The sequence below is a fragment of the Natator depressus genome, chromosome 8 (assembly GCF_965152275.1).
Source record: "Natator depressus isolate rNatDep1 chromosome 8, rNatDep2.hap1, whole genome shotgun sequence".
Taxonomy (NCBI): domain Eukaryota; kingdom Metazoa; phylum Chordata; order Testudines; family Cheloniidae; genus Natator; species Natator depressus.
In genome coordinates, this window is record NC_134241.1 from 71,112,263 (window position 1) to 71,137,979 (window position 25,717).

The following is a 25,717-nucleotide window of genomic DNA, read 5'->3' on the forward strand; positions in this document are numbered from 1 at the left end:
GCAGATATTCATAGATATTTAGGTCAGAAGGGACCATTATGATCATCTAGTCTGACCTCCTGCACAATGCAGGCCACAGAATTTCACCCATCACTCCTGCAAAAAACCTCACACCTATATCTGTGCTATTGAAGTCCTCATATTGTAGTTTAAAGACTTTAAGGAGCAGAGAATCCTCCAGCAAGTGACCCGTGCCCCATGCTACAGAGGAAGGCAAAAAACCTCCAGAGCTTCTTCCAATCTGCCCTGGAGGAAAATTCCTTCCCGACCCCAAATATGGCGATCAGCTAAACCCTGAGCATGTGGGCAAGATTCATCAGCCAGATACTACAGAAAATTCCTTCCTGGGTAACTCGGATCCCACCCCGTCTAATATCCCATCACAGGCCATTGGGCCTATTTACCATGAATATTTAATTACCAAAACCATGTTATCCCATCATACCATCTCCTCCATAAACTTATCGAGTTTAATCTTAAAGCCAGATAGATTTTTTTGCCCCCACTGCTTCCCTTGGAAGGCTATTCCAAAACGTCACTCCTCTGATGGTTAGAAACCTTCATCTAATTTCTAGTCTAAATTTCCTGGTGGCCAGTTTATATCCATTTGTTCTTGTGTCCACATTGGTACTGAGCTTAAATAATTCCTCTCCCTCTCTGGTATTTATCCCTCTGATATATTTATAGAGAGCAATCATATCTCCCCTCAACCTTCTTTTAGTTAGGCTAAACAAGCCAAGCTCCTTGAGTCTCCTTTCATAAGACAAGTTTTCCATTCCTCGGATCATCCTAGTAGCCCTTCTCTGTACCTGTTCCAGGTTGAATTCATCCTTCTTAAACATGGGAGACCAGAACTGCACACAGTATTCCAGGTGAGGTCTCACCAGTGCCTTGTATAACGGTACTAAAACCTCCTTATCCCTACTGGAAATACCTCTCCTAATGCATCCCAAGACCGCATTAACTTTTTTCACGGCCATATCACATTGGCAGCTCATAGTCATCCTATGATCAACCAATACTCCAAGATCCTTTTCCTCCTCTGTTACTTCTAATTGATGCTTCCCTAGCTTATAACTAAAATTCTTGTTATTAATCCCTAAATGCATGACCTGACACTTCTCACTATTAAATTTCATCCTATTACTATTACTCCAGTTTACAAGGTCATCCAGGTCCTCCTGTAGGATATCCCGGTCCTTCTCTAAATTGGCAATACCTCCCAGCTTTGTATCATCCGCAAACTTTATTAACACACTCCCACTTTTTGTGCCAAGGTCAGTAATAAAAAAATTAAATAAGATTGGTCCCAAAACCGATCCTTGAGGAACTCCACTGGTAACCTTCCTCCAGCCTGACAGTTCACCTTTCAGTAGGACCCGTTGTAGTCTCCCCTTTAACCAATTCCTTATCCACCTTTCAATTTTCCTATTGATCCCCATCTTATCCAATTTAACTAATAATTCCCCATGTGGCACAGTATCAAATGCCTTACTGAAATCTAGGTAAATTAGATCCACTGCGTTTCCTTTGTCTAAAAAATCTGTTACTTTCTCAAAGAAGGAGATCAGGTTGGTTTGGCACGATCTACCTTTTGTAAAACCATGTTGTATTTTGTCCCATTTACCATTGACTTCAATGTCCTTAACTACCTTCTCCTTCAAAATTTTTTCCAAGACCTTGCATACTACAGATGTCAAACAGGCCTATAATTACCCGGATCACTTTTTTTCCCTTTCTTAAAAATAGGAACTATGTTAGCAATTCTCCAATCATACGGTACAACCCCTGAGTTTACAGATTCATTAAAAATTCTTGCTAATGGGCTTGCAATTTCATGTGCCAATTCCTTTAATATTCTTGGATGAAGATTATCTGGGCCCCCCAATTTAGTCCCATTAAGCTGTTTGAGTTTCGCTTCTACCTCAAATATGGTAAGATCTACCTCCATATCCTCATTCCCAATTGTCATGCTACCATTATCTCTAAGATACTCTTTAGTCTTATTAAAGACTGAGGCAAAGTATTTGTTTAGATATTGGGCCATGCCTAGATTATCCTTGACCTCCACTCCATCCTCAGTGTTTAGAGGTCCCACTTCTTCTTTCTTTGTTTTCTTCTTATTTATATGACTATAGAACCTTTTACTATTGGTTTTAATTCCCTTTGCAAGGTCCAACTCTACTTGACTTTTAGCCTGTCTCACTTTATCCCTACATGTTCTGACCTCAAGAAGGTAGCTTTCCTTGCTGATCCCTCCCTTCTTCCACTCCCTGTATGCTTTCTGCTTTTTCTTAATCACCTCTCTGAGATGCTTGCTCATCCAGCTTGGTCTACAACTCCTGCCTATGAATTTTTTCCCCTTTCTTGGGATGCAGGCTTCCGATAGCTTCTGCAGCTTTGATTTAAAATAATCCCAGGCCTCCTCTACCTTTAGATCTATAAATTCTTCAGTCCAATCCACTTCCCTAACTAATTTCTTTAATTTTTGAAAGTCAGCCCTTTTGAAATCAAAATCCCTAGTTGCAGATTTATTTTTGTTAATCCTTCCGTTCAGTTGAAACTGAATTAGCTCATGATCACTTGAGCCAAGACTATCCCCTACAACCATTTCTTCTATGAGGTCCTCTCTACTCACCAAAACCAAATCTAAAATGGCATCCCCTCTAGTTGGTTCAGCAACTACTTGCTGAAGGAATCCATCAGCTATCGCATCTAGGAAAATCTGAGCCCTATTATTACTAGCACTCGTCCTCCAGTCTATATCTGGGAAGTTAGTCTCCCATGATCACACAGTTTCCATTAGTATTTACTTTATTAAAAACATTAAAAAGGGCTCTATCCATATCCAAATTAGATCCCGGCGGTCTATAGCACACCCCAAGCACTATCCCAGGGGAGGCTCTAATAGTTTTCTTCCCCAATGTAATTTTTGCCCAGACGGACTCAGTCTTATCCGTTTCATCGCTTCTTATTTCTTATTTCAGATATAGGTAAACACCCAGCATATTGGTGACCTAAATAGGGAGAGAGTAGGGGTGCTGCCCAGCCTGTTCCGAGTGATGCAGGGAGGGTCCAGTCCCTGGCTGACCTTTTTAAACCCCTCATTCCTAGGTGGTGAGTCATCCACCATACTGACTGCTTTTCCAGCAATTTTACATCTCCCCTCCTCCCCCTAAGCCAGAAAGCATTGCCCTCTTCTCGCGGCCAGACAGACAAACCCCTCCCTGCTTAAAGTGCAGGGTGATGACTCTCAGGCAGTATGGAGGAGGAAGCTGCCTGACTTGAATGCAGGCAGGAATCCTGTGAGAAAAACAGTATAGGATCATGTCGTTAAAGACTATCACAGTGCATATGCACAAGGGGTCTGAACAAAGCTTAGCACTGCCACCTTTAAGTCTGGCATTTCCTAACTTTTGAATGCTTGATTTTGCCACTTTAATGTAGTTTTTATCTATCTATCTGTTTATCTATCTATCTATCTATCGGGGGTGCAAATCCAATAGATGCCCTCTAATTTACCCCTGCATCTTCAGCTGAACCTAAAACAATCCAGAACCTAAGTACAATGAGGCAAGTTAACTATAAAGTTTTATTTTTAAACCCTCGACCTTGTATACAATAGGGGTCATAACAATTTCAATGGGACTATTGACACACTTCAGTTGATTCTCAGGTTTACAGTTCCACCAGATATAGTATTTAGAAAAGATTATTTCCTGGAACATGGTATCAATATCCTTCATTGCCTATATTACTTTTAATGACTGGTACGGTGTGTATGTACAGTGGTCAGTTCTCAAAATTATGATTTAAAAAAAAAAGAGATGAAAATTTATAAAAGGTTCCAAGTCTGTCACAGCTGTTATAGGTTTTTTTACAAGGTGCATTTGGTCAAAAGCAACAACAAACATCTGCAATAACCATATCTACTTGTTGATTAGCCAAATTCTGTCCTCAAATCTGCACTGCATATCTCATTCTGGGAACAAGTTATGCATTTGTGGATTGTCTCAATGTGTCATTCCATAGTCTCTTAAGGGGGTGTCATTTGGTCAGAGAGAACCCTGAAGGGCTTCTCATGGAAACAGAAATAGACAGATTTCAAGCTCATTTTTTGAGCATAAGTTACATCCAACCTTAGCTGGCTGGAGTAATGTATGCATGTGAAGCTGCTTAGAAGTGTAGTCAGTAGGGAGCTGTCTGCCTACATGAGTTTTTACATATCTTTCAACTAGTGTAAAATCAGAGAACCAAATGCAAAATTTGAGCACACCTGGCTATCATGTGGATTTGTGACACTCCTCAGAGGAGTTTGGCTCTGTAAACCAATAAGATTACATTACATAGGCATATATGTTTGTATATTAATAGCATTTCTCTGTTCTCCATACAATATGGATATTTTTTTAATGTTTATTCTTACTACTCTCATTTAAATATATATTTTTCTTTATTTAACTGCCTCGGAGCAGCAGCTGTGAGAGACCAGAACACAATTTAAGTTCTTTAGCCAAATATATATATATATATATATATATATATATATACACACACACACAAAGCAAAATTGTGAAGTTCTTCCTCAACATTTTGGACCTAGCTCAGGCAAATTTTTATTAACTTCCAATGAGGTTTGCTGAAGTAAGGACTGAATAAAGGGGGTACCACAGGTCTTTCAGTGATCCACCAAAGGGGTCCCTTATCCAAAATGTAACCTTCCCATGTGGTACTCCATGGGGTACACCATGTTAAGTCAGACAGTGCCATGTAGTATTCTGAGTTAAATCCCAATAGGTGTTTTCGGAGGCACCCCCAGGTGGGAAGTAATTTGGATGCAGTTGAGCCAAGTGAGACTGTGAATCTTAAAAAGGAGCTGGGATACTCTCCGGGAAAACAACAAGGTGGGGCTTGAGACAGTAGAGCTATCCTGTTTGTTCCATCCATCAGGAGTTCTCAAACTTTCTTCATAGCATGGGCCATATCTTAACGGAGAGACTGTCCTATGGGCTTCCTCCCGTCTCATTCGTGACTGCATAATATCCTTGGGATAACTACAGCAGTTGCTTGCTTACATGGAAAGATAATGCTAGGAAAGTATATATGTATTTTAGCTGTGTTTAGTGTGATAAGGATTGGTGTGTTTTTCTTCTTAAATGATAATCATACTGTCTTACATTTTTCGTTTCAGTCTGTACAATTTGTGGGAATTGGGACATGTTTAGAAATCTGGGAGCCGGTTCCATTTTTCTCTGCCCTGTTTATTGCCCACCCTCTGCCACCTCTATTGTTTTACACCTCAGTAAATTTTCAGAATTATTTCCAGATTTATTCAGAGAACAAGGAGGGGAGTTTGGCCTAAAATGGACATTTGTTTATACTGCATTATGACACTCAGCTTTTTATGTGATATTAATTCCAAGCCATTAATGAAGACATTCTGACACCTAAATAGTGTAGTTTGTCAGAAGGTAATTTTAAGAGGCATCTGTATTGCTGCCAATATGTTACTTAAAGCCTGTATGAAATTTCAATTTCATTTTATTAACACTGGCTAATGATAATAAAGTTTTAGTTTGTATTTCTTTTATAACAATTTACAAACATATCAGAGTCTGTTTATACTTAGGGCCCTACCAAATTCACAGTCCATTTTGGTCAATTTCAGGTCATAGGATTTTAAAAATCATAAATTTCATTATTTCAGCTATTTAGATTTGAAATTTCACGGTTTTGTAAGTGTAGGGGTCCTGACCCAAAATGGAATTGTGGGGTGATCACAAAGTTATTGTAGGGGAAGATTTGCAGTACTGCTACCCTTACTTTTGCGCTGCTGCTGGCAGCGGCGCTGCCTTCAGAACTGGGCAGCTGGAGAGCGGTGGCTGCTGGCCAGGAGCCCAGCTCTGAAGGCAGAGCCACCAGCAGCAGCAGTGCAGAAGTAAGGATGGCATGATATGGTATTGCCACCCTTAGTTCTGCGCTGCTGCCTGAAGAGCTGGGCCCTCAGTCAGCTGCCGCCACTCTGCAGTCACCCAGCTCTGAAGGCAGCAGCACAGAAGTAAGGGTGGCATGGTATGGTATTGCCACTCTTACTTCTACTCTGCTTCTGGCAGGGCGCCTCTTTCAGAGCTGGGCATCCGGCCAGCAGCTGCCACTCTCCAGTCACAGCTCTGAAGGCAGTGCAGAAGTAAGGGTGGCAATACCGCCACAACCCCCCCCCTAAAATAACCGTGCAACCCCCTGCAGCTCCCTTTTGTGTCAAGACCCCTAATTTGAGAAACACTGGTCTCCCCCGTGAAATCTGTATAGCATAGGATAAAAGCACAGAAAAGACCAGATTTCACAGTCCATGACGCATTTTTCATGGCTGTGGATTTGGTAAGGCCCTATTGATACTGTTAAGAATGTCAACAGAAACGTCATCGTTAATTATGTAGTGCTACTGTGCTGACTTCCTCAGAACAGTAGTAATGTAGCCTTTCAATGTTTGTATAATAGTAAATATATAGACCACCTGGTACATGGCGTGTCATTTTTAAAACTACAGTATTTTTCCCATGTTCATCACTCATCCTAGCTCAGTGCTGTAGTAATTATAATTTGACAACAGTTAATACAAATGATAAACCCACCTGAGCACTGAAAGTGATAGGGCTCACATTTCAATCCAGAAGACCTTGTTAAAGTTAGACATTGTTTTTCCCATATTATCACTGATTGCAGATAAGATTTCACTACAGGCTTTTTCTCTTCAGAAAAAAAAAGTCTTTATGTTGGGAGCCCTGCCAAAATTCTTTCAGATTCTTTGCTAAATCATCTTCCTGAAAAGAACATTACAGGTGTGCTACCATTATTGTGATGGAAAAAACATGTATTTCACAGCTTTAAGCTCTACATGTTTATTCCAGAAAAGTCTTGCATTATCTTCAGTTATTCTCAGATGGAGAAGCAAACAGTTACATTAGCTGATTGATCTGATAAGTTAGGTTTGATGTTCTCTCCCTTAGAAGGTTTTTTGTTGTTGTTCAGATGGAACCTCAGATCCAACATGTTTAATGTCACATCTACTAAAAAACTTAACAACAAGATGGTCTGTGACAATTCACATCCAAGGTCTTCAAAAGTTTTTATGTTTCTCACTAGCCTAATGAGGAGTGGGGAAAGAGCAGAAGAGTTTGCTTTACTAAATTTCTAGCCAAGAGTTTTTGCGATGTTCATACTAGAAATATGTAAGGACTAGGAGACAAAAAAAAGCACAAATATTTTCCTTGTAACTCAGGAAGCGGTAGTCATTATGGTGAGGAGATCTAAGTGCACTTTTTCAAGAGTTCAGCGAAAACAGATACATTTGGTCAACCTCTGTGAGTAGACAGTATGCTTCTAAATTTTATTTTCAAAGGGACAGTTCGTTTATTGTATGCAGGAGCAAAAACAGTGTGCTATTACCATACATTTTAAAGTTTACGACACTCTTGTTTATGAATATTTCCTAGCAACTAATCCTTACTATCTGCCCATATACGGCATGCATATCTTGCAAATTCAGCTATAGGGTTTTATTTTGGGGGGAAGGGAATTAATTTCCATTGGCATAAATGTACTGTGAGCACCAAACTCCAGCTCAGAACCATTTAAATAGTAATTTAACTATCCAATTCATATCTAAAAGAAGCTTGCTTTTGTAAAACTTTTCTTATATTTATTTTCATTTTACTTAAACTCCATTTAGCTGTGTTTATGGTATATTGCCTACAATTAGGAGGGCAGTTGAGCGACTTAAAGCCTGCATTGCTTTATGCAAAAGTGCAGAAATCTTCAAAAAGAAAGCCACTGGTTACTCTACAGAGATGAAAACTAGCTATGTGACACCCTTAGATTTACACCATCCTCCCTTGGAAATAGAAATGATGAGTCTGCTTCTTAATTGAGGTGCACAGCATCGCAAAATAATTTACTGCTGCTATGCCAGCAAGGAGATGTGACTGTTTTAAATAGATGATCCCCCAAACAAAATGTGATTATATGTCTGCTTGTCAACATAATGATATGTTGGTTTAGTTCATTCAGTCCTCCTTGCAGCATTAGTTCTATCTCTTCACTTTTGTATCAATTACTGAAACAAATTATGCAAAGAACAATGGGAGTATACCACAGCAGTAGTGGGAATATTTTCTCTTATTGTTTCAGAAGTTCTGTGTCTCATTTTTCGCTTGTATTACCCATTTGCTCCTTGCTTAGTGTAGGGGAGGAGGCAGGCAGGGTTTTGTGTACTCTCTTTCTCACTTACCATATTTGATTTTCTTTAATCAGTGAATTAAAGGAAGACACACACACTGGACCAAATATTCTCTTGGGGAAAATCAGTGTACCTCCACCCAAGTCAGTGGAGAAGTGTCAGTTTACATCAGCAGAGAATTTGTATAGTCAATGCAGCAGTGTTTTGTGGTCATACTAACCACATCATGTTCAAAACACCTCTCTCACGCAAACAGACCTATAAAGTAAACTCGTCAAAGTCGTTTCTCTAACAGAAGGAAGGACAAGAGAGAGAGAGAAATTATTGTTGTTTTCAACTGTATGGTCTTGGGAGGTACCCAAGCACTCCAGCAATGGAAATTGTGTAAGTACTTACAGAGAAGTAATTTCTTAACTATTAGGCACTGTATAAAGGATTAGAAATGGTGGTTTCTTGTTAAAACACTAGTGTTCTCAACTGAAGTGTCTTAGAATGAAAAGTGAATCTTTATTCTGCAAGTTCCCCCATTTCAGGTACTGTCTGAGACTCTCCATTACATTTTGTTACTCTGTGCAATAGGAATATGCGTTCATCACTGCTTTTATCAGTGATGATCATAGTGCTGTATTTGTGCCACATGCCTTTCTTTGTGACTGCTCCAAAGTGTAGGCAAAAGTTAGATCGGCACCTAAAATGACTAGCAAACAAGTTGGTACTCTAGAATGATCATGTCAGTTCTACTGCATGAGAGGAGCAGCAACCAGGGATGTGCAATTTGCTTTTGGCATAATCATCTAGATTGCAGCTGCTGAATGCTGACTCATGGATTTACTTCCCCCAGTAAAGCAGCTGCTGTATTGCTATGCAGTTTACTTGGTCAAATAAAGCAAAAAAGTCTCCTGATAAGCCAGCACATCCATTCAGAAGACATTCATCTTCATCAAGACAACAGTTTTAGACATCGTATAGACTAATACCAAAGGCTGTCCAAACAATAGGGCAACTGGTACAAAATCCAATTTCTAAAATAACAAGATTTTTGCAAAAAGAAAAAAGAAAAGGAGTACTTGTGGCACCTTAGAGACTAACCAGTTTATTTGAGCATGAGCTTTCGTGAGCTACAGCTCACTTCATCGGATGCATAGCATATCGTGGAAACTGCAGAAGACATTATATACACACAGAGACCATGAAACAAAACTTCCTCCCACCCCACTGTCCTGCTGCTAACAGCTTATCTAAAGTGATCATCAAGTGATCATCAAGGAAGGCCATTTCCAGCACAAATCAAGGTTTTCTCACTCTTCCCCCCCCCACACACACACACAGACACACCTACAAACTCACTCTCCTGCTGGTAATAGCCCATCCCTCTTTGAAACCTCTCTTTATAATGCGCATGATAATCAAGGTGGGTCATTTCCAGCACTAATCCAGGTTTTCTCACCACCCCCCCCCCCCCACACACACACACACCCCCTCCAAAAACCACACACACAAACTCACTCTCCTGCTGGCAATAGCTCATCTTACAATGTGCACAGCAATAATCCAAGTTTAACCAGAACGTCTTGGGGGGGGGGGGGGTTGTAGGAAAAAAACAAGGGGAGATAGGCTACCTTGCATAATGACTTAGCCACTCCCAGTCTCTATTCAAGCCCAAATTAATAGTATCCAATTTGCAAATGAATTCCAATTCAGCAGTTTCTCGCTGGAGTCTGGATTTGAAGTTTTTTTGCTTTAAGATAGCGACCCTCATGTCTGTGATTGCGTGACCAGAGAGATTGAAGTGTTCTCCGACTGGTTTATGAATGTTATAATTCTTAACATCTGATTTGTGTCCATTTATTCTTTTACGTAGAGACTGTCCAGTTTGACCAATGTACATGGCAGAGGGGCATTGCTGGCACATGATGGCATATATCACATTGGTGGATGTGCAGGTGAACGAGCCTCTGATAGTGTGGCTGATGTTGTTAGGCCCTGTGATGGTGTTCCCTGAATAGATATGTGAGCACAGTTGGCAACGGGCTTTGTTGCAAGGATAGGTTCCTGGGTTAGTGGTTCTGTTGTGTGGTATGTGGTTGTTGGTGAGTATTCGCTTCAGGTTGGGGGGCTGTCTGTAGGCAAGGACTGGCCTTTCTCCCAAGACTTGTGAGAGTGTTGGGTCATCCTTCAGGATAGGTTGTAGATCCTTAATAATGCGTTGGAGGGGTTTTAGTTGGGGGCTGAAGGTGACGGCTAGTGGCGTTCTGTTATTTTCTTTGTTAGGCCTGTCCTGTAGTAGGTGACTTCTGGGAACTCTTCTGGCTCTATCAATCTGTTTCTTCACTTCCGCAGGTGGGTATTGTAGTTGTAAGAATGCTTGATAGAGATCTTGTAGGTGTTTGTCTCTGTCTGAGGGGTTGGAGCAAATGCGGTTGTATCGCAGAGCTTGGCTGTAGACGATGGATCGTGTGGTGTGGTCAGGGTGAAAGCTGGAGGCATGTAGGTAGGAACAGCGGTCAGTAGGTTTCCGGTATAGGGTGGTGTTGATGTGACCATCGTTTATTAGCACTGTAGTGTCCAGGAAGTGGATCTCATGTGTGGACTGGACCAGGCTGAGGTTGATGGTGGGATGGAAATTGTTGAAATCATGGTGGAATTCCTCAAGGGCTTCTTTTCCATGGGTCCAGATGATGAAGATGTCATCAATATAGCGCAAGTAAAGTAGGGGCGTTAGGGGACGAGAGCTGAGGAAGCGTTGTTCTAAATCAGCCATAAAAATGTTGGCATACTGTGGGGCCATGCGGGTACCCATAGCAGTGCCGCTGATCTGAAGGTATACATTGTCCCCAAATGTAAAATAGTTATGGGTAAGGACAAAGTCACAAAGTTCAGCCACCAGGTTAGCCGTGACATTATCGGGGATAGTGTTCTTGATGGCTTGTAGTCCATCTTTGTGTGGAATGTTGGTGTAGAGGGCTTCTACATCCATAGTGGCCAGGATGGTGTTATCAGGAAGATCACCAATGGATTGTAGTTTCCTCAGGAAGTCAGTGGTGTCTCGAAGGTAGCTGGGAGTGCTGGTAGCGTAGGGCCTGAGGAGTGAGTCTACATAGCCGGACAATCCTGCTGTCAGGGTGCCAATGCCTGAGATGATGGGGCGTCCAGGATTTCCAGGTTTATGGATCTTGGGTAGTAGATAGAATATCCCAGGTCGGGGTTCCAGGGGTGTGTCTGTGCGGATTTGATCTTGCGCTTTTTCAGGAAGTTTCTTGAGCAAATGCTGTAGATGCTTTTGGTAACTCTCAGTGGGATCAGAGGGTAATGGCTTGTAGAAAGTGGTGTTGGAGAGCTGCCGAGCAGCCTCTTGTTCATATTCCGACCTATTCATGATGACAACAGCACCTCCTTTGTCAGCCTTTTTGATTATGATGTCAGAGTTTTTCACTAAAGCCAAAAATTCAGTTTGTTCTGCTAAACAAACCATTCCACTCTCTCTTATCTGATCCCTACCAACATTCCTCCTTCTCTGACAGTTCCCAACAACTTCTGTGCTCCTTTTGCCACTTCTCTAATAGAATTCCACTCCACCCACACACCCTTGTCATTCACCTCTTCCCTGTAAAACCTATGAAGCATTGCAGGATCACATCTGGGTGAGTCCAGCCAGCCCTGGGCTGCTTTTCTGCTTTGACCTTAGTGTTTAGAAGTATGTGCTCTGAAACTGTGTACTTTAGATCAAGTTGCATTCCTGTCCACCCCCTTGTGGCGGCACAATGTGGGCTGAGATTTGCAGAGCACCCAATTCCCATTAATTTTATGTGTATCAGTATAATTGTGCATGCAAAAAATCTGTGCACCTTTGAGAACCTCATTCTTAATCTTCATTTTCTTCTTATATTCTGTATGTATCTTACTTTTTCTCCTGTTCCATTATTTCCTTATCTACTTCTCTTACTCTGTTTTCCCAGTTTCTATTTTTACTACTTTTCCTCTTCTACTTTCCATGCTTTTGTGCATCTATGTCATCTTTGTCTTTCTTGCCTGCTATGCTTCAATTTCCATTAACTCTGATTTTTTTTCTGTTGCTTTTTCTGATCTCTCTTTTTTGCTAGGAACACAGGAATTACTACAGTAGCTACAATATACCAGTGGTCCTGTCAAGGTTCCTTCCCCACTCTGAACTCTAGGGTACAAATGTGGGGACCTGCATGAAAGACCCCCTAAGCTTATTCTTACCAGCTTAGATTAAAAACTTGGTACAAACTTTGCCTTGTCCTTGAACAGTATGCTGCCACCACCAAGAGTCTTACACAAAGACCAGGGAAAGAGGCAACTTGGAGATGTCTTTCCCCAGAATATCCCCCCAAGCCCTACACCCCCTTTCCTGGGGAGAGCTTGATAAGAATGCTCACCAATTTGTACAGGTGAACACAGACCCAAACCCTTGGATCTTAAGAACAATGAAAAATCAATCAGGTTCTTAAAAGAGGAATTTTAATTAAAGAAAAGGTAAAAGAATCACCTCTGTAAAATCAGAATGGTAAATACCTTACAGGGTAATCAGATTCAAAACATAGAGAATTCCTCTAGGCAGAACCTTAAGTTACAAAAAGACACAAAAACAGGAATATACATTCCATCCTGCACGGCTTATTTTACCAGCCATTAAACAAAAGGAAATCTAACGCATTTCTAGCTAGATTACTTACTAACTTTAACAGGAGTTGTAAGGCTGCATTCCTGATCTGTTCCCAGCAAAAGCATCACACAGACAGACAAACCCTTTGTTCCCCCCCCCCCCACTCCAGATTTGAAAGTATCTTGTCTCCTCATTGGTCATTTTGGGTCAGGTGCCAGCGAGGTTATCTTAGCTTCTTAACCCTTTACAGGTGAAAGGGTTTTGCCTCTGGCCAGGAGGGATTTTATAACACTGTATACAGAAAGGGTGTTACCCTTCCCTTTATATTTATGACACGCCCCCCAAATCACAAATAGGGTGAAACACTGGCTGTGATTTTTTTCCTGGAGCTCTAGGAGAAAACAGAGTTAATAAGACACATGTACCTCTAAATATACTACTAACTGTATAAGGACTAACAATATTTTCCACATCTCAAGGACGATTTTAACCAGTTGATTCTGGGAAACTTTCACGGGAGAGTGCATCAGCCATTTTTTTAGAAGCTCCTAAGATGTGTTGTATGTCGAAATCAAAATCTTGGAGAGCTAAACTCCACCGAATACGTTTTTTGTTATTTCCCATGGCGGAATGAAGCCACTGTAGTGCAGCATGGTCGGTTTGCAGGTGGAAATGCCATCCCCAAACGTATGGGCGTAGCTTTTCCAGAGCTTAGACAATGGCGTAACATTCCTTTTCATTGATTGACCAGTGGCTTTCCCTCTCAGACAGCTTCTTGCTAAGAAACACGACAGGATGGAACGCTTGATTTGGTCCTTCCTGCATTAAAACTGCTCCCACACCACGCTCGGTCGCATCTGTGGTTACTAGGAACGGTTTGTAAAAGTCTGTGGCCCTTAGCACAGGGTCAGACATGAGGATCACTTTAAGCTGGTTAAAGACCTTCTGACACTCTTCAGTCCACTGAACTGCATTTGGCTGTTTCTTTTTGGTTAGGTCTGTCAATGGGGTGGCGATTTGGCTATATTGCGGTACAAATCGCCTGTAATATCTGGCCAGGCCTCAGAAGGATGGGACCTGTTTCTTTGACTTTGGGACAGGCAAAACCTTTATATTTATGACAGGTCCATTTAATCCAATGTCTTCATCAGGTTGTGGATTCTTACCAGATATATTCAGTTTTCTGCTATTACTATGTCTTTTCTCTTCACCTGTTTGTTTTCTCTTTGCTAGTTTCTCCTCCTCCTTGTGTTCCTTTAATGTCTGTTCTCATTATGATTCCCTTCCCTCCTCTTTTGAATCCCGTTTTTAAGATGCTCTTAAAATAATACCCATAACAATAGTAATACCCATACCATTTAGTGATTTCTGATATATTTCACTGAAAATCCCATGAGATTAAGCAAACTCACTGTATTTTCACTACTAGACAGACCTTGACCACCAAACTGTAGTGCTTGGATTATTATAGCACTACAATTATTCTTGTAGGATTCAGGAGTAGTGAGATGTTGTTTTTAAAGTGTATCATTTCCCTCCCTTCCCTGAAATGTCATTTGTATGAAACAGAGTGCTCATAAAGTATACATTTCATATCATGTAGGAGGAGACAATACTTAATAATGAGGTAAGGCAGTTAGTTGTTAATTTGCCTTAAGAATTGTGATTTTCACACACACTAGAAGAAATATGAAGCTTAATAAATTCATTATCAAAGCATTATTCTGTAATTTTAAATTGGAGTTTGACAACATGGTCATTGTTATTGGTTTGTAGGATTTTTAATTGAATTACTCAAAACACAAAACAGAACATAGAAGTGGAGTATAGTTAGCATACTAATGTTAACAGTATTACCAGTATGTTCAAAATTTTAAAATCATGTTATATTTGGTAATAGGGCATTTACCTGTTGTGTGTGTAGTAACATTTTGTTTGTCTATGGAAAACATTCCCCGTGAATGGATTTTCTTAGAAACCTTAATTGTGACCCTGCCTTCAAGTTCATGCATATGTGAAAGAATGATGGTGATAGAGATCACTTTATTTTCCTTTTTATTTTTATCATGATTACAGACTCTTCAGCAGGAATTGCCCATATGAATCATAGAAGGTATAGTGAAGGTGAATCTGGCCAAAACATCAGTCATGCTAGCCCACTTGGAAAGGACATGAGAAGGATTTGGGGGGGGGGGTTAATGAGAATTTTGTTGTCTTGGGAATCATCACAGAGGGTACAGGAAGTGAGTGCTTCACAAAGCAGAAGGGAAAGCACAGCTTTCTTAAAAGCTTCTGACAATTTGCTCTTACTCTTGTAGTCACTCTCTAAGACTCTGAAAGTCGTAATACTAATGAAATGTAGAAAATTCAGGAGACATTTCAGTAGACTACATAATTACAATGGTTTTTAATGTTCACAACATACTAATTACACATGCCTTGCTCCTAGCTTTGTGTAAAGCATTGGAGTTGTTAATACCTATGGTACCCTATAGACAAGATTTCTTAGAAACGATGTGATCAACAACAAGCAGGAGGGTATGAAAAGTTCAACAATTTGAAATCTTTCATCCTGACACATGGTAGAAGGTATCTAACAAAGGTTACACTCAGTACATATCATCTTAATATCAGTTACTTACGACAGATTTTATTTGTATGCCAACACTGGGTACTGTAAATATGAATTAACGGTATACTCACTAGTCTCTTCACTACCCATGTCTTAATTTTCTAGAATAGGCTCCAGCTTTATCTTTGCATTTTGGCTCAACTCATGCTATGGTTAGTGAAATTAATTTGAAAACAGACCATTTATAGTGTATCCAAACTGAATAAAGATGCAAATTACGACTATTTTTAAAAGCGGTGGGAAATTCTAGTCAATACATAGACTTTACATTCTTTAATTTGCCACTGGAGCATGAAAGATTTATGATTTTCTGAAGTACCTGTTATATTCTACCTATTTATTTATAGTAAAGGGACTAAGAGATTGCCTACCTGACTACAAGAAAAAGCTATTTGTAGCTACAGTGCTCGTATATTTAAAGGAGTGTTGTATTCTTTCCTTTAAAATTTCTCATGTACGACATAAACCTAATCAAACCTTTATGCCCTCTAGCAGGTAACCTCTGCATGAACTAAAGAGTTGAAATATTGTTTAATCATGCTGTATACCACTTTTTTACAGTGATATGAGAAGCATTATTTTGGTCATATAGAAACAACCAAGATGAAATATGTTCTTCTGTGAGGGGAGAAATGTCTTTTTTATTAGCCATCAACTTAAATGTTCTGATATTGTCAATGAATAATTCTTTCTACTCACACCTCATAGTTTATCAGCATTTTAATGCACTATTTCAATTTTTGAACTTGGAATATTTAGACCTGAGTATTGACTTAGTCTCTGAATGAAACAGTTTGCTAATTTCAGCTGTCAATCCTTGCTTCACTCTTACAGTCCAAAATTCAACTATTATTAACCTTTGTTGTGACAACTGATGAGAATAATGGTTGAATTTTGGTCCTTTAATGTTGAGTGAAATCAATAGCTGTAAATTGTAGTTGCCAGTCCTACCTGATCTATCACAGTCAAACAAAAGGAAGCCTTTCCCAATGCATGGAAGATGGCTGTGGAAATTTAAAAAATCTCTATTTAAGATTAAGGGAATACAGTGCATTTTAAAATTAGTTTGTTTTATAGACATTGGTATGTTTGAGGGTTTTCACATTTTTAAATTAAAAAAGCCAAATCTGGGCTAACAAAATGCAGCATGGTTCCACTCTCTGTGTAGAAGCAAGGCTCTGTCATCAAAATAAATTGAATTGTCTTTTTCTTCATGGTGGGGAAGAAAAAAACCCAAAACAATAAAGCCTTTACCTGAGCTGAAAAAGGGAATAATTGCAAAGGCTACTAAATAAAGACAACTTAAAACATTTTGAGCTACCCCTGTTTTTGCTATTAACAATCCTCTTATCATTGCTTCAACTCTCAGCACTAATCTATATTTTAGACTTTTGTGTATTTGGTCAGTCAAAACCGTCATGCTGATTTTTGACCTTGTCTTCAAGTTGGTTAATTTCCAGTCTTTAAATGGTACATTTTCAAAGCAATGTGTAGGAATTTTGTGCACAAATCCTGCTAACAGGGAATTCAAAGTGGAGCTCCCATGCATCACTTTGATAAATGTATTCTTGAGTTTGGATACTGACCTGTGTTAATATTGGCAGCTATTAGATGAGATATGTTAAAATGTGAAACATAGTCTGTTGTGTTTTTTAACTGCTAACAGTGTTCTATTGTGCAGCTGCAATATTGTGTGCAAGTAAAAAATGCTATAGTAATTTTTCTCAGGTTTAAATTGTTCAAATTGTAATGGGGAAAGATGGTAAACAAAGTATTTATCACATATTTATGAAACCCTACAAAAAAGCTGTTTGAAAACCTAGAGAAGGGAGGGGATCAAAATAATGTTTTTCAAGATGACCTATATCAAAATCATTAATTATAAGATGAAACATGGTAGTAAAACAGACTTTATTTCTGGCGCCTCCCAGAAATTAAATTAGTTGTTCAGGAGAGAGGGCAAACTAGATGGAGTTACAAGATTGAATAAAATTAAGAGGATAGAAGATGAGGATGTGCTTGAACGAAGCTTATTCAGAAGTCCTGTTTTCTGTCATAATCTTTTATGAATTTAGAGAACTGTATTTTTTTAATGCTCCACTGGATTTTGAGTTGAGGCTTTGTACTGGAGCTGAGTATTGTTATAAAGTCTTTAAATAAGCTATATGCATGCAGGGTTTCTTTCTGAACACCAGTAGGGTTGCTGTCCAGTTCTGGCAATGTCTTAGAAGCTGCTGTTGTTTCTTCTAATGATAGAATGGGACTCAGAACTTTGATGTCTCAACTCAGCCATGACAAAAAGCATGGCCCTAATCCAAAGTGACTTGATTCTGTCCAACGACAGTTGGTATGATTGGAAAAAGGAGAGAATCTATCTCCATTAGGCTCCACAGAGTGGAAATTAAAAGTGACTGATCTGAACAACACCTGCTCAAGTCATGACACCCTGCTTACAGCTTTACCTACATGTTGGGGCTTTATTTCTTTTAAGACTGAGAACAAAGCTAGAATCTGGTCTTTTTCTTGGTTTTTATAGGGTAATTAAGAGAATAAGAATTATAGGGCTAAATCCTGATGCTCATCTTCAGTTTTTAGAACTTCATTCCTTACTCAGGCAAGCCTCTGTTGTTTTAATACAAGTTTATATGGGCATGATCTTTAAATAGTATTGTCTTTTTGTGAGTAAGAAAGGCGATTTTTTAAAAAATTGAGAATAGCCATGTTATACAGGAGGTTGTATTAACAGGAGTGTCACACGTAAGACACCTGAGGTAATTGTTCTGCTCTCCTCTGTGCTGGTGAGGCCCCAGTTGGAGTATTGTATCCAGTTTTGGGCACCATACTTTAAGAAAGATATGAACAAATTGGAGAGAGTTCAGAGGAGAGCAGCAACTATGATAAGAATTCTAGGAAACGTGACCTATGAGGAAAGATTGAAAGAATAAGGCCTGTTTAGTCTAAAGAAGAGAAGGCTGAGAGGGGATATAAGTCTTCAAATATAAAGTGCACATTTTAAAAATCTCCTCTAAATTTGAGGCTGGAATTTTCTGCATGCAGAAAGGTATTTTGTCACCTAACTCCTATTGATTTCCCTGGGTTTTAGGCACCTAACTGCCTTTTTAGGAGCTAGGCCTTAGGCACTTTAGAAAATGTTACCCAACGTTCATAAATAACGACATGTATAACTATGAGTACCATCACTCCTACATTCGGTTAAGCTCCCCCTTTGCTGTCTCTTTTGACAGCTGTGGCTGGTGGAAGATGTTGACTGAATTCTCTCTTGTCAAATTTCCTGAGAAATGAGGAAATATTTTACTCCGACTATAAGGAGAGGGTTATTTGTCTCCCACCCTGGGAAATTTTCCCCCTAATTTGACAGGCTTTAAATAAATTGTTAGTTTTAATTAAGTTTGAAATGGGACAATGCATAAACTAAAAAGCCCCTTGCTAGGATAAGAGGATACAATAAGATTAGCTGTGAAATTCACAAATTATGTCTCTTTTGCTGTAGTGATTAATTGCAACTCTGTAATTAGGTACTATGAAATTTAGGCAGTTTTATGAAGGTAATTTTGGACATCCCAGAGGTGGGAGGAGAAGAGATTACTTTTTTGTATATCACATGGAACAGAGTAATAGTAATCTGAAAAGCAGAACTTGGATACTGGAAAGAGACTCTGAAGACATCAATTTGCAATGATTTAAGGTGAACCCCTTTGCTTTTTTTATGAATGTTGGAAGCAAAGGCAAGAGAGTGAATCATCAAACACAGACACCATGAAACTTTAAAATGGTAATTCTTAAAATCCCAGTCTTTTAAAGGCTAGATCCTAGCCCTGGTTTATCTGAAGGGAAGAAGTGAGGTAGCCACATACATTATGTAAATTGGCTACACACTGGACCAACAAATCCTGTTGGCTTGGTGCACTGTGGAATGGGGATCAAAGAAATCCCAGATCTTTTCCGTGAGCAGCTGTCTTGGAGTTGCTTGAATGAAGGGGGAGTCTAGGGAAATGAGTATGCCTCCATCTCTCAAGCTTTCCTATATGGATTCTAATCCTTACTGCCCCCAGCCCAACAAAGGTATGGAAGTTACTGCAGTACCCCTTATTCACCTCTAACAGGCACAACAAAGCAAGGTCAAGAACAGAGTCTCTTCATTAGAGGAAGCCACTAGAAGAGAGGGAGTGTCTTAGATGTGATGGGCCCACTGTGAGCTTCCTCGCTGACACCCTCCATGGTAGATTGTTGAGTTTTTTAGAGTTAGGTGAATACATTTCTAAAATTAAAATGTAATGGCCCAGTCTTGCAAGCACTCCATCCATGGAGCTCCAGAGGGAGGAGAGGGGTCCTGGTTATGTTAAGCCTCACTTTCGCTGGCTCCATCTTGCTGCTTCCCTATCTTGCACCATACACGCCATTCTTCCTTGTCCTGAAGGTACCCACACTACTTAGTGTAACTTTTTTACTATCCAGATTGAGGGAGTTATGTGCATTATTTTTTATAAATATCACATGCGCCTTAGTTTACCTGTGTGATATTATTCTGCCTGACTGCATAAAGTTAAATCAAAGGAGGCAGCAAGTGGTAGAAATGAAGAAATGGCAAAGATAAGTACTATTATAGAGAATGCTTTTGTGGGGAAACAACGAGGAAACTATTAGTTGGGGAATACTCCTGGCCTGGCTCCAACTGGGCTGGTAAAATTTACTCTTCCTAGGCCAAACCAAGGAATATAGGAGATGCTAAATCTTAAATATGCTGAGTCTAGGGAAGAAGAGAGGGTTGAGTGGGCTGTCAGCAGCTGCCCTGAAGGGAAACAATGAGGAGGAAAAGAATGCAGAGGGTAAGTCTAGCGATAGAGATAATGAGATAACAGGGCTGAATGGAATTTACAAAGCCTGCAAGGAAAGATTAAGATTTAGATGAGGGGAAATATGCATACAAACCTGTATTGTTTTTACCATATGCTTTGAGTGCTATTGACTTTTGGGGTGAAAAGATAATGCTGTGTTTTTTGAAGGAGCTGGTTTTCAGTCACATTAATCAGAGACTGTCATCAGCTCCTTCTGGAAGAGAAGTGTTAACAGGTGCCAGACACAGTTGGTCCTGTTGTACATCAGAGTTGGTAAATGGGCTGCAGCCCAGAGACCCAGTCCTGGAGTGGTAGGACTGTGTGGTTCAAACCGAGAAGGCTGAAGATAGCAAAACCTGTGTAATGCGTAGCTTGCCCTGTAACTATGATAAGTGCTAATTCCAAAATCCGCTTAACTTGTCCATAATAAGAATAATATAAGGAGAAGGGACACAATGAAATTGAAAGGCAAAATGTAATACTGTTAAAAGGATTTTTTTTATACACTGCATGATTAACCTGTAAAACTCATTGCTATAATATATCCTTAATAGAAGAGCTTTGTGGTATTCAAAAAAGAATTAGAGATTAATATAGATATCGACAGACTTGAAAATGTTTTTGTCTTATCTAATGTAACTAAAACCTTTCACTTCAGGGCATAAGACAGCTAGTAATTGATAAGAGTTGGGAAGAAAGTTCCTCGTAAGCAGATCTCCTACATGGTGTCTTGCATCTTTCTCTGAAGCGTCTGCAATTGACCATTATCAAAGACAGGATTATGCATTTAGATGAATCACTGGCATGATCCAGTGTGGCAATTCCTGTATTTCTAAATAAGTATGCATTACTGAGTAACAACATTCAGGATTTTGGCTGCCAGAAGAGTCAGACTCTGCACTTTCTGTAATTGCAGCCACCCAAATCCTTCAGTCCTTACCCTGTCCCTATACAGGCAAAACTGCTTCCATTAAAGTAATTAAGGAATGACTGAAGACTGTAAAGTTTGGTCCATTTTATGTAATTGTAAATAGGCAAGATTAGCTAATGTACTGTATTGAACAATACAGTTTCTTTCTGAAATTCCTGGGAAAATTTCTCTTGTGGCTTCTAGTTTTCTGACAAATATCATCTCATTTTAAAATGGCAAATGTATATGAATAGTCTTCCAGGTGTTCCCAAAATGCATTTGTCTGGCTGTGGTCATAAAATATTTTATCTTTTGATCCTATTCCTGTTACTCAAGCCACATCTCCTCAGCTCCCTTGATTAAACATCCTTACTGTGAGGACTACCACTATATCTCCACTTTGTTCCTCTTCTTTCCCCATCTTTCTTTCTGTTATTTCTTCCACTTCCCTGTTTTTTATGACTCCTCTTTTCTTCCATCTGTATCTCCTTCCCTGAAGTAACTCTCAGTTCCTGGTATTCATGGGCTTTGCGGCTACCCCCTTCCATTTTCCATTAATTAAATTATTAATGCTAACACCAAAGTGTCATTACTGGAATTACGTTCAACATCCTCATCCCATACCAAGGGATGGGGAGTACACAGAACTAATGTTTCGAGCCATCAGCAGACTCAGAAAGACAAGAGGGTATCAATTTATGCACAGTTCATTTGAAAGGTTATCTTTACAATCAAGTACTTTGGCAAAAATCTGATTTTTTTTATGAAAATTTAGATTCTGGAATCTGAGTATTTGATGCATTTTAGTGGCATTTGTTAATCAGGCCATGTAGGGTGGATGTTTGATGCTGCAGGTCTAATAGTAAGAATTCAAATTCCAACCTCTAAATGTAGACATTGGGGTAGCATGTAACTATTCTTATTTTGCACTTTTTGAAAAGCCCAGGTTAACTAAAAGAAGGTGACATGAATATTTATTACAAAAAACACACTAGCAAATTTTAATGGCTAGGATGAGGTAAACATGGATTAATGATCTGTTCAAGGTGAATTAAAAGGACTGATATGTGTTTAAAAGCTTAAGTGTGTTGTAGTGAGACAGTACTTTTATGGTAGCATGGCAAGCGCTAATAGACCATCATTATGAGTTATATAGTGCAAACATCTTTCACATTATTGTCAGAATGTCTACGGGAAAGAATTAACATCATTCTTCTAGAGGTTCTCTTTCTTCACTGGGCCCAAGGAAATTTATAACTGAGAAATGAAACTCACAAAGATGCAACTGCTCTCATAATCCAGCTGTTATAAATACAGCTGTTATAAATATTGCAGGAAAGTTGCATGTGCAGGGTAAATCACCCTTTTTTTAGTTGGAATTTGCAGAGCTAAGTCTCATGATTTTTCTGTCCATGAAAAGGCATTGTATGCTGTGTAGATGCACTGTATATATTGGTGTAATGTTTATATTTAATTGTTCAAGGTCAAATAAAAAAAGCAATGGCACATTTTTCCTATGCAGGAGGCCAAGATTTGTTAAACTGACATCTTCAAAATCAAGTGAACTTTATAATGTAGCCTCATCTTAAGCCCATTATATTTTCATAGCAATGACAATGTTGGATGTCTGTTGCAATTAATATCCAAATGAGAATCATCTTTTTATGTATGACAGATTTAATGATCTGTGCCAAAGATAAAGAATTAGTAAATATAAACAATAGCTAGGGTTGCAATTAAACTATATACAGGGAACAAGTTTATACTGCATCTTGTAATAGCACCTTTTACTTTTTCTGAAAACATTTTAACACACCTGAATCAGATTAGCAAAGTCAATAATGATTTCCAAATTTTAGGGTAACTTATTAAAAAGCATTATCAGTAATGACTTATGAGGAGAGGCTGAGGAAACTGGGATTGTTTAGTCTACGGAAGAGAAGAATGAGGGGGGATTTGATAGCTGCTTTTAACTACCTGAAAGGTGGATCCAAAAAGGATGGATCTAGACTGTTCTCAGTGATAGCAGATGACAGGACAAGGAGTAATGGTCTCAAGTTGCAGTGGGGGAGATTTAGGTTGGATATTAGGAAAAAAATTTTCACTAGGAGGGTGGTGAAACACTGGAATGCGTTACCTATGGAGGTGGTGGAATCCCCTTCCTTAGAAGTTTTTAAGGTCAGGCTTGACAAAGCCCTGGCTGGGATGATTTAGTTGGGGATTGGTCCTGCTCTGGGCAGGGTGTTGGACTAGATGACTTCCAGAGGTCCCTTCCAACTCTGATATTCTATGATTCTAAGTGTCAGGGGGAAAAGCTTGTACTAAATGTTATATTTAAAAACAAAAAACAAACAAACATCCACCCATACTTATTGCGTAGGCCAGAATCAAAGCACACTACTGCCACTGAAGTGAGCCTGGAAAGCATAAGAAATCAAAGCATGAATATTTCTATTTCTAGCTTTAAAAGAAAAGATTTTGATTTTTCATTAAACTTTTTGCCATCCTAATCTATATTCTGAATTAATGGAGTGTATAGAAATCTGAAATGCATAAGGGCTGGAAGGTTCAGGATGGTGTTATTTCATGTTACAGTGATTATTTACATGGAATAGCAAAAAGATAATTTTTATATTAATGGGTTAAGTATATTCCTCATTGCCTGAAGTTTTATTTTATCCCATTGGCAAGTGAACATTCTACGGTATCTTTGTCTCTTGGTAAAGATTTCTTTTTCTTTGTTTTATGTGATCTAACTCTTCTGTAATGGATTTGCAGTTCACTTTTACTGTGTTAACCTAAGTTAACTAATGAGACAAGATACAATTGTGAAGTGTAATTTCAGAAAACCACAGTACAGCAGATTGTCATAAAGTTTTGCTATTGCATATCTATACATTTATATCATATTACTTTTAAATATGTCCTATATTTATCTTCCCTATTTGAACAGAATCCAGAGCTAGTCCGAAACATCTGTCGCTGGGTTAGACAAGCTGTTCAGATTCCTTTCTTTGCAAAGCTGACCCCAAATGTCACTGATATTGTGAATATTGCAGTGGCTGCCCAGGAAGGTAACAAACTAAAATGCATGTAATTATATTGATTTGCAGCTTTATTGCTCAAAGCAGTAACAAATATTAATAAAAGCTAGAATGAAACAGATTGTTTAAAATATTTAGAGTAAGCATAGTGCTTGCTATTAAAGGTTGTCTATACAATTTTGCTCTCTGTATATTCTAGTTTATTAACATATAAAGTGAATACTGTAGAGTAAACATCTATCTATCTATCTAGAAAGAGCGGTTGGTGATATAGATATAGAGATATAAAAGCATGATTTTATACGTATAATGTGGCCAACATTTATTAACTATGATGTAGCATTTTGGAGTAAGACCAAATTTTATGGGGTTTTTATATCCATTTTTTCAGTTTTCAAAATGCTCCGTCCTGGTAAATACAATTTGTCCAAACAGATAATAGACTCAGTCAGTTAGGCCCACTTAATAGTTTCACTGCATTTCTCTTTGTGTAACCGTAAGTTCTTCATTGAGTGCTTGTCCATATGTGTATGCCACACATGGGTGTGCATGCATGCCATGCACCCAAGTCCAGAATTTCTAGCAAGCAGTGTCCTTTGGCCTGCATATACACAGTAGTTCACCTCATGCTTCAAATCGAGGTCATGAGAGGCAGTGCAAACCAATGCCTCTCTAGTTCCTTCTTATTGCCGCGTGGCCTGAGTCAGAATCCCTGCATCCATGGGTTTCTCCAGCTTTTACTATTATTACTCTGCAAATAAATTTGAAAATAGCTTATAGTTCATATTAGCATAGTTAGAGTTCTTAGTATAATTAGTAAAAATAGTGTTTGTTCTAAGAGTCTGGGATGTGCCCGGAGTCCCAAGGTTCAAGAACTGTGTCTCCTCCTGCTACTCCTTTTCTGTGAACGACAAGCACCAATGTTGTCTCTACTGTCTGGAGAGATGAATATTGCTGCAAAGTGCAGCATCTGCCACTCTTTTCCATCATAAATTCATGATCTTAGATTAAGAAAACACCTTATGGAGAAGGCTATGTGGCCTCGCTGTGTTTCAAGCCAGGGAGACCCCCCCCGTACATCCACATTTCCAAAGACCTCCAGATACCATCGGAGAAGGTTAAGGACTTCCAACATTGGCTCTTAGATATTCTGCAGCCGACAGGCCAGAGCAAGGCGGTACTCCCGTTTAACAAGGCTATTGTAAGGTCTGGTACACCTCAGCCTCATGTACCAATATGCCTAAGAGGGCCAACAGGTACTATTTCATCTCCATCAAAGAGGCTGAATTTCTCTTCTCCCCCACCCCAGCACCCAACTCCCTGGTGGTACATGCAGCCAGCGGAGAGCAAGGTTGCAGCATCCCAAGACAACTCCAGCTGATAAGGCCTTAAAGAGGTGGGACCTTTTAGGG

General features: G+C 39.3%; 1 protein-coding gene across 1 annotated transcript in view; it reads left to right on the forward strand.

Annotated features, from left to right (window-relative positions):
• The window catches only part of DPYD (dihydropyrimidine dehydrogenase), a 552,826-nt gene that overhangs the window by 413,756 nt on the left and 113,353 nt on the right, over positions 1–25,717 (forward strand). Inside the window, exon 17 of the mRNA XM_074961282.1 lies at positions 24,215–24,335. Coding sequence (XP_074817383.1) covers positions 24,215–24,335 — 121 coding nt within the window. The remainder of the gene's footprint in view (positions 1–24,214; positions 24,336–25,717) is intronic.